The following is a 17,492-nucleotide window of genomic DNA, read 5'->3' as shown; positions in this document are numbered from 1 at the left end:
CACTTCCATCATGCCACCGTCATCCACCATGCTTCCATCCTGCCACCGTCATCCAGCTTGTTCACCAGTCATCCACCAAAACATGTTTTGCTCGCCACCATCAGCCAGCATTTTCCACTTAACACCAAAAGAAGCTCGCCACCACCACCACCATCTGCCACCATTTTTCCACTCTCGCCATCATCAGACATTATGACCACCACAGCTTCCACCACATCCACTATTCTTTCCACCTTGTCCACTATTGTTTCCACCATGTCCACCAAGATTTCCAGCATCCACCAACCCACGATTTTCAATAGGGAACCTGGGCCCTCTGCATAGGAGCCCAGTATTCTACCTCAGAGCCATGCCGGTGCTTGAAACTGCTTTGCAAAAATGACCCTATACAGGCTTCATGTCAGGAAGGAACCACATTAACATATGAAATGTAGCGTGGTAGAAGAGTAAAATAACAACCAAGCGTCACACAACGCGAATTTTGTAACCAGTCGTCACACAATGTGAATTGCGCAACGAGTGGGTTGTTGAATGCTTCCAACACATTACAAAGCGTCCTGCCATATTTCTCGATCGTCATCAGCCATAGCATCAACAAAGTGCACATAATGCCGTACAGGTGTTTAGCAGGTACCACGGTTCTCCGCAGAGTGACGAAAAATCGCATAGTGTCTGCTTCCCTACTTCATAAAAATTATGATTTATAGCGTAGTGGGTTCTTCGCAAGTGCACTTGTATTGGTTGTCAGAGGCATCTATGATCTATTTCCTCAGGGTCTAAATAAAGCTAATTCCCTCTCTCTATGTCTTTCTTACGTTAGCGTATGTTATAAAGCGTGGTGGGAGATTTAAAAAAAGATCGGGCGTCACGCAATGCGAATTACGTAACTAGATGGTCCTTTAAAGCTTCCAAGCCATTACAAAAGGCTCAGTCATAATCCTTCATCGTCATCAACCATCGCATCAAGAAACTGCACATAATGCCTTACAGATGGTACCTGGCTCCTCCGCAGAATGACGAGTAATGTCGTGGTGGATGATTCCCAACTGCACAAAAATTATGATTTGTGGCATAGTGGGTACGTTGCTAGTGTACTTGTATTAGTAGCCGCAAGAGAGTTTATAACGGGCTCTAAAAATACCGCTCTTTGAGCTTTCCCTGTGACTGTGCTGCTTTTTCCGCTCAGATCTGGCGTTTTTTTCACCTTCTTTATAGGTCTCGTTAGCGTGTGGAAATGGGGAATCTAAAGTTCATACCGTGGTCACCGAAACGCGTGTTTCCGATTACATTTTCGCTAAGTGGACATGTTCCTGATTCGTAAAATCCTCCATGCCGGTTTTATATCTTGTCCTAAAGAGAGCTTTTATTCTAACAGAAGGATATAATTTAACGAAGCCTTTATAGAAGGTGTTCTGATTATAGATATATATTGTACCGCCGGTGAAAGGCATTCATGCGGCTGGAATACATTGCGACGCACGCTTCTTTAAACAGTGAAGCTAATACAGCTAGCCGTAGTTTACGGCGCCACCAGAAATCTCCAACTGAATATGGGACACTGGAATGGGGCATTCCCACGACCGTGTATAGCAGGTGCCAATGTCAAACAAAAAGAAAACGTTAAAAGGGAGAGGGAAAGAGGTAGAAAGAAAAAATAAGAGAAAAATATAAAGAGAAACAAAGGGTACAAATACATAAAAAGATGAAAAGACAGAAAAACATTGATGGCGAGAGAAAGAGAGCAACCGAAAAGATGGAAATAGATAGAAAAAAAAAAACAGAAGACAAGCCGAAATTGAAAGAAAGAGAAAAGAAAGACAAACAAAGCAGAGAAAGAGGAAAAAGAGAAAGAAATAGAGAGAGGAACAAATAAAAAAATAAAAAATAGAGAAAAAGGGAAGGCAACCGAGCTGCGCTCTTCCTGTAGGCTTGGCGCCACTAGTGTGAAACCCCGATAATTTTTTGTAGCGTTAGCTACACTTGCCTAGCCGGAGCCAGTTTCGCGTGGTACCTCATGAGCCGTGCTGCGCATGCGCGAGGATCAGTGATTTCACACAGCTGGCTCACCGCTCTCCGCGCTCTCCGCCACCGCACTCTCTCGGCCACCACGATCTCACGCGCTCTCCGCCACCGCCGCGCGCGACTCGCCGCTGCTGGTCTGCGCATTCGACAGTAGTGACGTCGTAACCATGGCAGACAGACTGGCGCCAGCGCGCGCGTAGCTATTCGCCTTCGCTGTGCAGTCGCCGTCTGACACTGCACTGGAGCCGATAGATAGCGCCTCTGACTGGCGTTTGCAGGTGGGTAACGCCATAGAGAAGGAGAGCGCAAATGCTGCTCAACGGCGCAGAAGAGCCGAGAAGCTTATCTCATCGGATCCTGAAGTAGTTGCCTGGCAATTAGCGGTTTAGCGTACGAAGAATGAACAGAAGAAGGCTAATATTCCTAGACAACCTGGAAAGCTAAGAATAATCAGCTGAACCTTTGCTAACGCTAGGTATACTCTGGCATAACCGAGCTAAGCCAGTGCAAGCTTTTCTGAATTTTTTTCAACGTTTAAGCTACAGAATCATCAAATCATCCCAGCCATAAATTAAGCGACAAAGCTTGTACCAAGAGAGCGGCAGGCATTTATGTGCTTCCTTCCTTCTCGGCACAGTCTTAACTTGCCCAACGCGCTGCCGTCGCTGGCGATGACGACACACGCGACCGGTTGAGTTGCGCTAACTCTCCGTAATATAAAAGGGCTTTAAGTCACCGTGGCCTGCAGCTCACCGTCGGGCAGGGAGACGAAGGGGATCGCGGATTGGCTGAGATCTAGTCCGCCCGGTGCCGCAACACTACCAACCATACTCTTGTGCCGAACACTCTAAGCCGACAACATGCAAACGCCGAGAGGCATGCGTTCAAGCAAAAGTATTTTAGAACGAAGCTTAAACTCCGGCAATGTTGTTGTGGCTTCAGAGGTAAAGTTACAGCCGCAGGCTTGTGGATACTATTGCGGCTATCAAAGATAAGGCTGGAATCTTCGATGCCTCGTGTTTGAATGCCGACGAGCCTTAACGCTGATCAGTAGAGACCGGATTTTAGGCAAATGCCTATTTGGTTCATTGCGCTCCTATCGCGCCACTCTGATATATGAGCATGCACTAGCGATTAGGAAGCGTTTTTTATAACATTCTTATATGCCCATAAATGCCTATTGGGGCGTTTGTGTCTAAACGCCTAGAAATGCCTGTAAATGCCTATATTCAAAATTGGCCCCCATATGAACACTATTTAGCCTGAAGTTTCGCATTCTGCTGCAGTTTAATATTCATGCTACTGCGCAACATTGCCTGTTCGGAACTCTACGGGGTTCAGCGTAGTCCTCTTATTAAACCATTTCCGGGAAAGAAGCGCTAGCAACAAGCAAAGGGACGCGTCAGCGAGCACACGCCTCCGCGCTGTCATGGTGCGAGCGGTTGGCGAATGGGAGACCGCGGAGTGCCATCAGGGATAGGGTAGTGAAGAGCAAAAAAGAAAGAAAATGTCATGTACATGAGGCCTTTGTTATGTTTGTAATTTTCTTTTGAAGAAATTGGCTCTACGCGATTCGAGCCGGAATGCCAATAGGAAAAATCCCTCCCTTCTGGTCTTTTTGCGATCTTGCTCTCTGCTCCTGCTCAGTACTGGTGTGCGAACATTCGAAAATTCCGAACATCGAATCGAACAGCGTTCTATTCGATTCGTTATTCGAACCAGATAGCGCATGTTCTAACTACCAAATTTTTTTCGAATACTTTTCAAATAATCAGCACGGACGGGAAAACATCAAAGGAAAAAGACGTTGGAAGAGCGATGAATCCTTATTGTTTATAACATTAATGAATTACCAAGACGCATGTAGGTCAAGCTTTGACAGGTCTATACAAGCTTTATTCAAAGATACAAGCTTTCTTCAAACTCCAGCGCCCCCGAAACGTGTCATCAATCCATTATCATTATCATGACATTCATAATGTTTTTCATGAAATAACGTGTGACTGTAATTTATTAGTGTTATTTAAAAGCTAGTAACAATGTACCGCCCAGAAAACTGAAGTTCCAATTCAAGTTTATTCAAGAACGACGTGAGTTTACAGAAAACTGTGTACAAGATTGGTAGTACACAAGGAGCCCCAAAGTTAGAAACTGTCAGGGGAGCTCCCATACATGATGTTAACGGGAGAAAAACTAAATATACATCATTTTGTGGTTACGGTATCTTCGGTAAAAAAAAAATGCACAGTGCGAAAAAAAAAAGCGACAGGAAAAAATACATATGTGTTTAGCAAGGCAAAAAAGGGAAAAAGGAAACTCTGAAGACAAACAATCGCAAGTTACAATAGAAAACATAAGGACCATATAAGATGTACCAATTGTTATCGCTGCAATCAAAAAGCAGTTGCTATGGTGAAGACAGTTGTTGCAAAAAATATTTATTTTCTTGGTTTTTGAATGCATCTTCCGTGGTTGATGATTTTATTATGTAAGGAAGAGAATTCCACAGCTTTATTCCCGTAAATGTGGTAGTGAACTTACCGTGCTTTGTGCGAAGTTTAGGCAGAAGACGGTTTTCAAGCTAAGAAAACCTAGTCACACTAATATTTACAAGGTTTTCCACGACAATTCCATCTATACGTACATTACCGCGAAAAAGCCTATACATCACAGCTGATAACTTCAGCTGATAGAGCTGATGAAGAGGATGTATATATAAATTTTGATAAAGTGGCATTGCATTGGTTCAGAAATTGCTGGAAGCAATGAGTCGGAGTGCTTCATTTTGCAGGCGTTGTAGTTGGTTGTGGTGGGTCAAATATGTTACCCCAGGCTGATACGCAGTAAGATAGATAGATGCCTGTGTCTATGGGCGTGATAAAAAGAGTGGATTATGTGTGGCTGAAAATATGAACGAGTTTTGATTATGGCGCCTATTCCAAAGGTTATCTTGCGAATGAGTGATTGAACATGAAGATTCAATTTCATATGCCGGTCGATAACTACACCGAGAAGCTTTCAACTATCAGACATTGGAATTAAATTATCGCTCAGACGCACAGATATAGATTTTGACAGTACACTCGGAAAGGAATAGAAGACTATAGACTATATTACGGACGGGTTTCGGTGCCGCCATGTTGGGCTGTTAACCTTGCCGTGTTTTATCTTGAACAACTAAGCGAACAGTGTTACGGTGGGCGTATACACATGGCAACTGTTGGGTTGGTGCACTCCGCGTTTCCTGACTTTATCAGTTCGCGTCAGGGGATACAAAATAAGAAAACATCCGTTTAACAGCCCTTGATGGCGGCGCCTATTTGCTTTACGTAACATAGTCTAGAAAACGGTTTTTAGTGGATTAATTCTTAACGTGTGCTTTCCTTAAGTAACTGCTGTATTCACCCTACAGTTAAAAAATAGATCGAAGACTGTAGTCGCTACTTATACGGAGCTTACCTCAGTTTTCAAACTTGTGGTATTTTTTTGTTGGATAAATGTAACGGTAATGTTACTTTGTCAAAATCTGTTACTATTTCTTTGAAATTAAGAGTTCTAGAATTCTAGGTCTGTCTTGGAAATGGTTGCCTTACTATTCCAAAACTGTTCGAAGAGTATTCGACGCGTATTTGTGTTCGATTCGGTAAGATAACTATTCTATTCACATTCGATTCAGTTCTAAATAAGCCTAATCACTCACCCCTATATGCTCCGTCCTTCTTAGTCATGCCGAAGCCCCGCCATGGTGGTCTAGTGGTTATGGCGCTCGACTGCTCACCGAAGGTCGCGGGATCGAATTCCGGCTGCAGCGCCCGCATTTTCGATGGAGGCGGAATGTTTGAGGCCCGTGTACCTATATTTAAATGTAGGTTAAAGAACCCCAGGTAGTTGAAATTTCCGGAGCCCTCCACTACGGCGTCTCTCGTAATGATATCGTTGTGTCGGGACGGTACACCCCAGATAATATTATATTTTAGTTAGTCATGCCGAAAATAAAGGCACCCAGGGGTGCTATGCAGCATGGTCCGAGCTTCTCAGGCTCACGAGTTTGCTCCGAGCTCACCCTACTGTGGTCATGATAGGAAGACAGTGAGTGCGGAGCGCGCTAGCAGCGTTGATAAAAAACGGCTACAATAACGAGCATGGCGTCACAAACGCACGTGCGGCGTTTGCCGCGTGTTTCAAAAGCATCGAGCGCGAGCGAACGCGTCGACGCCGTCACTCAGTCAACATTTCAACAGTGCAGCGACGTCAGCGTGATGGTCGCGCTGTCATTTTGCCAACTGAACATCGCGCCCCCCTTAGGCGTGTTCGTGGGCGTTTGTCTTCTTTCGGGCAAGTTCTTTCGTTCCACCTGCAGGAAATTTCCACTCTCGAAGGCAACAAGGGCGCAAACACAGTGCTCTCGTGCAGCTCGCTTCGCTTCTCTGGAACATCACAGATAAATAAATATAGGGGTTACTGCAACTTACATTACACGACTCAAAATGTTTCTGCAGTAACGAATCGGTAGAAGCAATGACTCCACAAAGGAGCAAACAGTCACGTTTTTCGCCGCAAATACCACCAGGGGCGCTTGTTTCATCGCTGTGAGTGGTACGTCGTGAGTGCGGTGAAATTGAATGCGAGACATCGGAGCCGCGTGATGATATAATATTTAGTTCTTCCTGCGTGTGTGCATAGTCTGTGCGAATATGCTTGTAGATGAATCGTGCCGCTCGCTGGCGTTGTGGCGTGAGCACTTCTCCTTGGCAAAAGCAGACGCTGTGGGTGGACCCGATCTTCGCCGCGGTCGTCTGTCAATCAAACTGACTGACGCGCGAACTCGGGCACAAGCTCGTTGATTCTGAAACGGCCCGAATTCAACTCGTGACTGTCATCGTGCCGGTGTGCCTGTCAATCAGTTCACGAGGTGGACGCTAAGCAGAGCTTCTTTGCATATGAAATAATTTGGTCAGCGTGCACTGCTCGTGCAAGGCTGGAGTCATCGTAGGAGCTTGTGATCACTTAGCTTCTTTCAGCTTTACGTGGGTCGTCTACTCAGTCTGCTCGGTCTGCTTCGGAGTGAAGACCACGTCAGTTCGGTCTCAATTTTGATGGTAATAATTGGCTAGGTCTTAATTAAACTGATATAGTTCTCTCTTAATTGGTAATGTTCTAATCAACACGTCAACAATTACTTAGGTTAAATTGGCAAGGTTTTAATTAGTGTGAAGATAATAACAATAACCCTAATTAGCTCGGTTTTAGTTAGCGCACTCCTAATTAGCTTCGCGTTAATTAACACCGTTTTTCCTGACTATTTTTTGTGTAGAAAACACCCTTTATTAACGCCTAACAGTTTGGTCTCTACTGATCAGATTACCAACGGCCGACGTTGTCATCACTGCTATATATGTGTGCAGCGTGTATTGATTGCACTTTGACTTTTCGTTTGCTGGGCACAAGTTAGCCCAACAAAGAGTTTAGTCTTTATTAACCCGACTACCGTACTCTTCGCAGTCTCGATCACGTGACAATATTCACTTGCGACTACTTTGTGTGTTTAGGCCACTATCTAAGACACTTAGCTATAGAACGTGAGGCCCTAGTTTCGGAACCCAGTAAAGTAAAAAAAATATTTTATTTGCATATTTGCATCATTATAGCCATTCGTCTTATCCGACTATCGTAAGAACGGACGGACGCATTTTCTTCGTTGATTTGATTTGCGTTGTTTTATAATTGAACCACAGCTAAGTATCAAAGCGATCCTGATTGCGCACGTGTGATTAGGAAAAGTTCAGGACCAACAACATAGCACTATGCAAAAGAAAATATGTGTGAGCTTGCCTCCTTACGTTATGCTAGTTCACTTCATTCTCTATATTTTCAACAGAAGCGAACAGCTGTAATTTAGCGCTGAACCAATGTCCATGTATCGACACAGTATTAAATATGAAATCCTTTTGAGCATCACATTATTTCCACAGCCTCAGCCTCGCGATCCAGATTGCCTCAGGGAATATGAGGAAAATGTATTGCTCAGAATGAATGTCAGTACGTTGTCCCTGGTATTAGCTATACACCTCGAGATCTTTGAGTGGCGCCCTCTCGCGCGCAATGTCATCGTGGAGACTCGAGTGCCCCTCACCGCGCGCGGCAACGCTACGTCACGGCTGATCGACGCTGCCGGCCGGTGTGTCCTGCGCGAGTTACTGAAACATTAGTGGGCAAGCTCATACAATACAATGCTTCACAAAATAGAGCGCAGTTGCCATCGTGTGCACGTTCAGTGTCGATTGCTCCAGGTTTCGCCTACTGGCCATCAATATGTACATCTCCGTGCGTGACGTGGACTTCTTGTCATGAATGTTATTGGACCATGCATGGCACACTCGCAATGACTTGCCGGCCAGTTTCCGATCACGGGATGCAGCGTTTTGGCTTGACGTTCCGTGTGTTCGTTTCAGCGTATTTGTATAAAGCGTGCGGCGCGTGTTCGGTCGCCGAGCTTGTTCCATCGGTCGAAATATGTTCGGAGTTTTAAGGACACAACTAACGACATGTGGTGTCATTCAAATAATTTAGGTGATGGTTACAGGCAACAACCTTTGATTAGATCCAAGATCTCAGCGGATGCGTGGAAGCGCGTCGGAAGACAGACAATAAGGTTGGAGCTCGAAGAAAAAGGGAGTGCATGACAGTGACGTGAAATTTGACAGGCTGTGTAGCGTTATTTTATGCAACATATGATAATCCCTACGTGAATAAATCGACGTGTTCTGACTGCTGATACTTGTTTTGTCGTGTTCTGACGTATTATGACTCCCGATAGGGAGTGGTGCAATTATTGTACTAAAATGACTAAGAGGGTCTTGTCAAGATGTACTTTTGGGCTAGTTGGTTCATAGTCGCAGTAGAACAGCGCCGGCGAAAACAACAGACCAGACGAGGAGAAGTACACGTAACACAAGGCGCCTTGTGTTACCTGTACTTCTCGTCTGGTCTGTTGTTTTCGCCGGCGCTGTTCTACTGCAAAGAGGGTCTCTTATACCTTTGCCTACGATGCCTTTAAGGTGAAAGAGATTTTCTGCTTTCTGGACGCAACGTGCTTTTGCACTGCCTGTTGCATCGGAGGCAACGAAAGCTTCGTACACCTCACTTCGTTTTGCACTGCCTCCGTGATCGGTGGGTCGATTATTACATGACGTCCCATTATATGACCTCATGATGACGTTTCAAACTTAGGCGATCTTTGACCTCATTATGACGTCATATGGTGACGCCATCATATGACGCTGCGGTGGCCGGGATTCTATCCCGCGAGCTTTGGTTCAGCAGTCGAGCGCCGTAAGCACTAGACCACCCTGGCGGGTATTCGCCTGATGCGCCACTGATGGCGGTGCTACGAACAGCGCTCTGCTGATGCAAGTGGGCGTATTCACCTTTCGTCGTCTGCTAGGCTCTCGCTAGAAGACCAAAATTTTCAATGTAGTTCGCTCGCGTGGCATGGCGCTCCTCGACTACTAGCGGGTTTTCTTCCAGTGATAGTTCTATAGATGACTGCCATCATTCCAGGAGGTGAAATATGTACATCAAACGCATCTTCATATAACCGTAGCCATGGCGGTCAAGATCATGCCCTCGTGCTGGTAGTGTAACTGAGTGGGTGGGAGAGCGTTGAAATATGTTACGTGAAAGCGCAAACGTACCGCCAAACGAGTTAACGAAACTCTACGCTGCTTTGAAAGCGGCAATTTTAGGACTCATTTGCGAAAGTTCGCGTTGTGTAGACAGATTTCAGCTGAATGAGGATTCACGCTTCGCTCCCAGTTATAGTCACGTAGACCTGTGTACACAAAACGCTTGCAGAAGAAATAAAATTCATAAGTTCAGCGACCAGGGAGTTATTGCGGAAACTAGCGTGGATTAGGGAACTTGTATGCACAATAAAACTTGTTACACGCACTATCGGCGCCGAATGAAACGCCAGCAGTGGTACGCGTGGTACGGTTAGCACCATTATGATTAGAGACACGCTCATGCGGTTTTTCGCTCGTGAGCCACAATCATGATTTCGATCGCGCAGTCCTGCCTAATCGGGTGTGCGTGCCTGTCAGTGGTGATGGCAGGACGGCGAGCACTAAACAATTCATAATGCTTGGGGAACGCGCTCCGCTGTTCGTGTTTCATTTGATATCAATTGTACATGTTCGTAAACAGTAGAAAAAATCGGCGACAGGGGCTAGGAACATGAAAAATAGCGCTCTTTTCCGCGATTCTTTTGGCCCATTTGGCTGATTATTGCTATTCTTTACTGTGCTGTAACAAGATTGAATATTTTAAGGTGAAAGCGTTCCATTCCACATCGAACATTGAGCGTAAGCGTCCCTCTTCGGCGGCGTCAACACGAGGGAAGCAAAAAACTAATCGTTTGATGACGTCGCCTTTTAAACTCATTATGGATTAGCAGATAGCAAGAAATTGTGAACTCGTCACGTGACATCTTAGCTTTGCACTGCCTCCGCGATCTGTGGGCCAATCACGGAGGCAGTGCAAAAGGAGGTGAGGTGTAGAAAGCTTGAAATGCCTCCGATCCTCGGGGCAGTGCAAAACCACGTTAGGTAAAGAATGCTTTCGGAGGGAGGGGTGGGAGGAACATTAAATCAACTGAAGAAAAGGAAGATGGCTTTCGCCTTCGAGTCGTCTTAGGCAAATTCATAAGGAACCATGTCAGTTTTTTCGCATAATGATCGCAACGACTCCCTAGGAGTCAACCGTTGAGAATGACTTACACTCTTGTATTGCAAATACGTCTTATTACGACTTTCGCATACGAAAGCTTTGTATTTATCTACGTTCTGTCCAGCATACTTTCAGAGGACCGTGAACGAGCCGGAAAACACCGATTAATAACGTAGGGAATAAAATACGCTGCATAAAAGAACTGCGTACAACCTGGAAATATTTCACAGCACTGTCGGCGCATCCCCGTTTTCCTTGTTCTCTGAAACGTTTTATTTCTTGTTGAAATTTTAAGTTCTTACGACCTGCTTACGCAGCAGCTGCTGAAAACAGACCTAAACAAAGGTTGTTGCCTGTAACGATCACCTAATTATTTGAATGACATCGCAGCCCGTTTGTCATGAGCTTAAGACTCCTGAAACGGAATGGAACCAAAGGAGCAGGCTTGGCAACAGCACACGCGCAGCACACTGTAGACATACATTGCGCTATAACGCAGACACGGAAGCCAAAGCCCAAACGCTGATGTCAGCGATCGAGAAAAGGCCCGAAAGTCATTTTGAATGAGCCATGGCCATAGAATAGTCAGTAAAGGAAATACCAGCCATGCATACAGATACACACATGGCTGGCTAGCAGACGACTACAAGAGCAATCGACACTGAACGAACTCCCGGTGGCGATTCCGTTCGATTTCGCGGGGCATTTCGCTTGAACATTTTGGTTGACATAACTCAGAGATTCCGCCACAGCACAACGCTTCGGTTATAGCAAGCATCTGAGCCAGTTCGATCCCATGTGAAAGCTGCACGAATGCGGAGCCTTCATTCGCCCGTGTTTTGTGCTCTTTTGTGTTATTTTCGTGTGAATATATATGAGATATCTTATATTCTGTTCTGCTCATTTCATGTGATTACCTGATTTCTCTAGCCATTATATATTTTTCTGTCCTATAGACCTCCTATCTACTGTTTTACAGCGAAAGCTGTTATGAGATCATTTCAACGGCCGTTTTTGGTGGCGTAGTTGTCCGCCGCCACCGCCGCCGGTGTCCGTAACCACTATCGCTCGAAATAAGAAAAAAAACGAAATAAGAAAAAATTTCCAGGATGGAACGGGGTTCGAACCTGGGCCCTCTGCGTGGGAGCCCAGTGTTGTACCTTTGAGCCATGCCGGTGCTTGGAACTGCCTTGCAAAAAGACGCTATACAGGCTTCATGTCCAGAAGGAACCACATTAACATATGTAATTTAGTGTGGTAGAAGATTGAAATAACAACCACGCACCACACAACGCGAATTCTGTAACCAGGCGTCACACAATGCGAATTGCGCAACGAGTGGGCTGTTGAATGCCTCCAACCCACTACAAGGGGCTCTGCAATAATTCTTCATTGTCATCAGGCACAACACCAACAAAGTTCGCATAATGCCTTACATGTTTTTAGCGGGTACCACGGCTCTCCGTTGAATGACGAAAAATGGCATAGTGGCTGCTTCCCTACTTCAGAGAAATTATGATTTGTAGCATAGTGGGTTCCTCGCAAGTGCACTTGCATTGGTTGCCAAGGAAGCCCATGAGCCCATCATCCATATCCTCAGGGTCTCAATAAAGTTTTTCCCCCTCTGTCTGTCTCTCTCACGTCAATGTGTGTTATATTGCATGGTGGGAGCGACCGGGCGTCACACAATGCGAATTACGAAACTGGTGAGCCGTTTAAAGCTTCCAACCCATTATAGAGGGCTGAGCCACAATTCTTCGTCGTCATCAGTCGTCACGTAAACAAAGTGCACATAATGCCTTACATGTGTGTAGCTGGAACCTCGCTTCTGCGCACAATGACGAATAATGGCGTTGTAGGTGCTTCCCAGTTTCACAAATATTGTGATTTATGGCGTAGTGTGTACATTGCTAGTGTGCTTGTATTAGTAGCCCCAAGAGAGTTTACAACGGGCTCTAGAAATGCCGCTCTTCCAGCTTTCGCTGTGACTGTGCTGCGCTTTCCGCGCAGGCCTGGCATTTTTTCTACTGTTTGCTGCTCCGAGCGCGTTGCGTCTCTCGGCGCTGGCGTTTCGCCTATGCTTTTCTCTTCCGTGCATCTTTGTGTAACTCCCGAGGATGGCATTTTGCTCTCGTTTCGATGACTGGGACAGACGAATTAGCTCTTTGGGGTCACTTGCATTCACGGGCAAGCAAGCGCTGGCGTTCCAAACGCACAGCCCCGTCGGCTTATGTGTATCAAATGTGACTGCTTTGTGACACCAACCTGAGACATGAAATGCCGACAGGGCGGTGCCTTAAACTGCTCTCTGTTAAAACATTTCCTTCCGGTACATGAGCCTCGTATTCAGCATCATTGGGCGCAGTCCATAGGATGCGACGGTAGTGTTCTTCACTGCATAGAGAGCCTGTGTGGACTTGCCCCTTTGGCGATTTCCAACCGTGGCAGTAGAACCAAACTGTTGACCAACTAGAGGCCGCTCATTATGGGCTTGATCATGAAGACTAGGCGCCGTGAGTGAGGGCTCATTTCAGATGGAGCAGTGAGCTAACTACTTGTCGGTACGTTTGCAGTTCACAAACAGAGGTTGCGCAGCGACTGGCGCGTCCTTCAAAGCGATGCTGGTCCCACTACAAATGCTGCAGAATTTTATTGTTTGCTGCGAGACCGCCATATTCTTTGCGTTAGAGAGAACGGTTTCGCTGAGTTAGGTGGTCAACATTGCCACATGTTCTCAGGTATTCACGTGCAGCGGTGTGGTGGTCTCCTTCCTCCTCCAGATCATAGCGTTAATCTTGCACAGAGACTATTGCAGGTAGGTATCAATGGTAAATATGAACCGCCAAAAAGGTGGCAGAGAAGTGTGGTTCGCGGATTGAGACTCATGTGCCACAGTTCTTAATCTTTAAGAGTACCGACTGCATGGAGCTTTGCAGGAACAGTTCACGCAAAATACGAAGCTGGCTCTCATTTGAACAGTGCTCAGAGGTCGAGCCTCACGCAGCAGTAGCGATGCCTCTCGATGATAGATTTCCTGTGAGCAGGTAGGTACTGTCGTGATATGCCAGGTCTTTGCAGGCCCGTACGTTTCAGGCCATCGTATAATTAAGCGTATCCGAACGCACCTCCCTTACGGTACGCCCTTAGCAAGGGGCGCGGGGGGTTCCTGGGGTCCGCCCCCCTGGCTACGGGCCTCCTTGAAATTATGAAAATAAATAAATGAAAATAGTTGTTTTTCGCAAATGGCCAGCGCCTTCATAAAGAACCCCAACCCCCTCTCGAAACAAATCCTGGCTACGTCACTGATCTACGGCATCCACGAGTTCGTCCAGCGTTCACTGGGCTTTGATTTTTTACACGGGCCAGATAATTTGTGCATGCTTTCGCCGTCACGTACTCTTACTAACCCAACCTTTGATGCCACTTGCCGAGGTTGGTTGAAAATTACGAACACTATGATTGTAATCAATGACTGCTGTTCCTAACGCCTTGCAGATCGCTACTTGGTGGGCCACATAAAAGATTTTCTCATAGGAGGCATTGATGGCTCAAGCATTTCGATGTATTTGCACATGGTGATGTTCGCTGCACGGCCAAACGAGCACCAAAGGCGAGTTCAGTGCGAAATTGACGCCGTAATCGGTCACCGAAGATTACCTACGTGGGAAGACCGAAAGCTTATGCCTTTCACAATGGCATGCCTCTGGGAGCTTGAACGATGGAAGAGGATGGAGCCGTTTGGTTTACCAAGAGGGTGGGTACATGCAAACAATCAATGAGCAATGCGATCTAGGTGGCCGTTTTGCATTCATAACACCTGCAAGCGCGAATATCAACACAGAAAGCAGATGAGCGCTTAGTCATTATTTCTCGAAGTCTCTCGGCCATATTGAATGTACAAACGGCCTCCAGAAAGACGCAGTGACCGGTAATTCTTATAGTATGCATTGTACCATGATTGACGGTGGTCGGTGATTGACACGTCAAGGATAACAATGTATCGAATGACCCTGGTTTGAAGTATGAAGTTATGAACAAACTTTTAACGCAGTTGTGAACATAACTATATCCATCATCGGTCGACAAGAACCTGGAGACCCAGCAGATTCCTGAAAACTGACTTCACTCGAAATAAAATGTTTGTATTAGGATTAGGAAGACTCGGTTCTCCAAGACGTCCTTACGATAGCACTATTTCGTTGTAAGTAATGAAGTAAATGCGTATCGAGAATATTTATCTAACAGAGTGCTGAAAATTTAAGTAGCCGTACATAGATTGCAGTAACGTGGTACATGTAATATTCTTTTTATAGTGCTACATTTAGGCCAATAGTGCCGCCATATCAAAACAAGAAAAATCGAATCATATGCATAACCTGCTCACAATGCGACAGCGGCAACACCGACTATGGCGCCAACCACCAACTAACATGTACTTCACGCAATAAAAACTAACAGGGTCCTTCTTGCACTTACCTAATACGACTGGAAGGCGAAAGCTATCTTCTGTTTCTTCACAGTAGATGTATTGATCCTGCACCGCCACCATTTCAAAGCTTTCCAAACCTAATGTGCTTTCCCACTGCCTCCAAGATCGGAGGCACCTCATCAGGTTTTGCACTGCCTCCGTGATCAGACAACCTTTGACCAAGGTACGACGTCATGTGATGACGCCATCATGTGACCTTATGTCACGTCACAAATTTTGGCAATCTGTGACGTCATCACGTGGTGATGATTTTTTGCATCACTCATGTTGACGCCCGCGACGCGGGACGCCAGTGAAGTTTCGCATTTGATGAGGCATCTAAGGCTTTCGCCTGAACAATTAGATATGAGCAGTGCAAATTGACGGATTTCTCTAAATCACAGGTAGCAGAAGGCCGCCACAATATGTGACTGAATATGTTAACGAAGCTCAGTATGTGAAACATAGAGCTTAATATTACATTCGAGAGTGTTACATGGTGTTGTAAATAAGTAAGACGCCAGAAATATCTTGTAATTATAGGTAATTAAGCTTCCAGTACACATGATGCGTCTAGATAACACTGCACTAGGACAATGTGTTTAGTCCCATAACCTTTGCTCCGAAACGCCGATACACATCTCGCCCTGGCCTACTCCATAAGCTCTCCCCCATTCTCTTCTGGTAAAGACGAACCGAGCAGATTTGGCATGTTTGCTGATTTTGTGTACATAGCTGAAAACTCCCAAGTGATTGATGACGTTCAGCACTGCTTGCTTTATAGGACTGACTTTCTGTGCTCTGTCTTTTCATCAAATGGCAGCCATGCTTTGTGATGTTCGCGACGCGGTGCAGTTTCTGTAAGATATTCAAGAAGGCCTGCCTACAAGTTCAGCGCAAAGTATATATATATATATATATGTTCATGGATTTCGAGCAACTACTCTCAAACCTAAGTGCACGCATTAGGCGCCTTCAAACTGCTTACGACGGGCTGTTTGTCAGTTTTTATTCCAACAATCTGTAACTGCGCCGCGTATTTCGCACACGATTTGTAATGTTTCTTCATTACGTTTGCCTTGCAGTACTGAAAATGATATTGTAGTGGAGGACCTCTTCATCCCTAAAGGGACGGTTGTGCTCTTCAACTTGTGGGCTGTGAGTCGAGACCCTTCGCTTTGGAAAAACCCACATCGCTATGACCCCACTCGGTTCCTGCGGGAGGACGGCTCCTTAATTCGAGAGAAGCCCAGCTATCACGTTGGCTTCTCCTTTGGTGAGTATAACATTCCTGGAGTTCATCGCCTGTTAGGGCCAGAGTTACGCCTACACTTGTTTTATGAAGCGTGTAACATCGGATAGATGATCCTTGTGGTTTCTGAAATAACTGGTCTAATAAGATTCCGTTGTAATAAAATAAGTGAGGGGGAAATGAGGCCTAAATAGAAACGTATCATCACACTTTCATGCGCAATAGCGCTTTTGCACATTGAGGTTTTCACTACATATATGTGCACATTTGGAACGTCTGAAACAAGAAAAAGAACAGTCACAGTGTTGTATCAAGAAACTGGATGTTTGCGTGCCTTTTAGGAGCGTGGGATAAATTGCTCACAATTTGGACAGTGGGTAACCAGCTTGGCAGATATGAAGGGTTCATAAATACATCTACCTCGATGCAGGAACCCGTAGAGCATTCCCAGAATTTACGCATGTCAAGTTGTTTTGACGTGTGACTGACACGAATACGAATTTAGCGGACAGAACTGTAAAAATTGAAGTTACGCGCGAGAAATATCGCACATTTGTTCTTACGCAGGAAAACGGTCTTGTCCTGGTGAGGCGTTTGCAATAATGCAAATATTTTTGTTGGTAACCTTCACGCTTCAGCGGTATAACGTCGAGCTTGGTGACCAACTCCCCTGCGAATTGGATGACCCAGCAATCGACCTTGGCGTGCTGAGAAAGATGAGGTTGCGCTTCGAGCGTCGCTCCGTGAATACAGAGACATGTAATGATGTGCGCGAATAAACGCTCATTTTGTAATCTGTGTCCTCGTCGTTGCCCGAAAAAGGGCTGTGGTGCAATCAAAATACAATATGTGTAATGAAGCAAACTGAACACGCCGGCAGTCAAGGTAACTACCAGCCATAGGCGTCCAGCACGAGTAAGTATTGCTAGCGCATGAGCAACATAAAGAGGTAAAACCGGCGACGCAACATGTGCGCTCGTATTGTTTCAATTTCGTTGTGCTTCTGTTGCTCATAGGGTAAAA

General features: G+C 45.6%; 1 protein-coding gene across 1 annotated transcript in view; it reads left to right on the top strand.

Annotated features, from left to right (window-relative positions):
• The window catches only part of LOC119398623 (cytochrome P450 2D9-like), a 30,452-nt gene extending 13,204 nt beyond the window's left edge, over positions 1 to 17,248 (top strand). The window contains exons 2-4 of the mRNA XM_049417372.1: positions 13,488 to 13,564; positions 16,303 to 16,493; positions 17,037 to 17,248. Coding sequence (XP_049273329.1) covers positions 13,488 to 13,564; positions 16,303 to 16,493; positions 17,037 to 17,248 — 480 coding nt within the window. The remainder of the gene's footprint in view (positions 1 to 13,487; positions 13,565 to 16,302; positions 16,494 to 17,036) is intronic.
• Positions 17,249 to 17,492: the final 244 nt, after the last annotated feature.

Source organism: Rhipicephalus sanguineus, chromosome 7, assembly GCF_013339695.2.
Source record: "Rhipicephalus sanguineus isolate Rsan-2018 chromosome 7, BIME_Rsan_1.4, whole genome shotgun sequence".
NCBI classification, from domain to species: Eukaryota; Metazoa; Arthropoda; class Arachnida; order Ixodida; family Ixodidae; genus Rhipicephalus; species Rhipicephalus sanguineus.
This window is presented reverse-complemented; position numbering and strand designations above follow the sequence as displayed.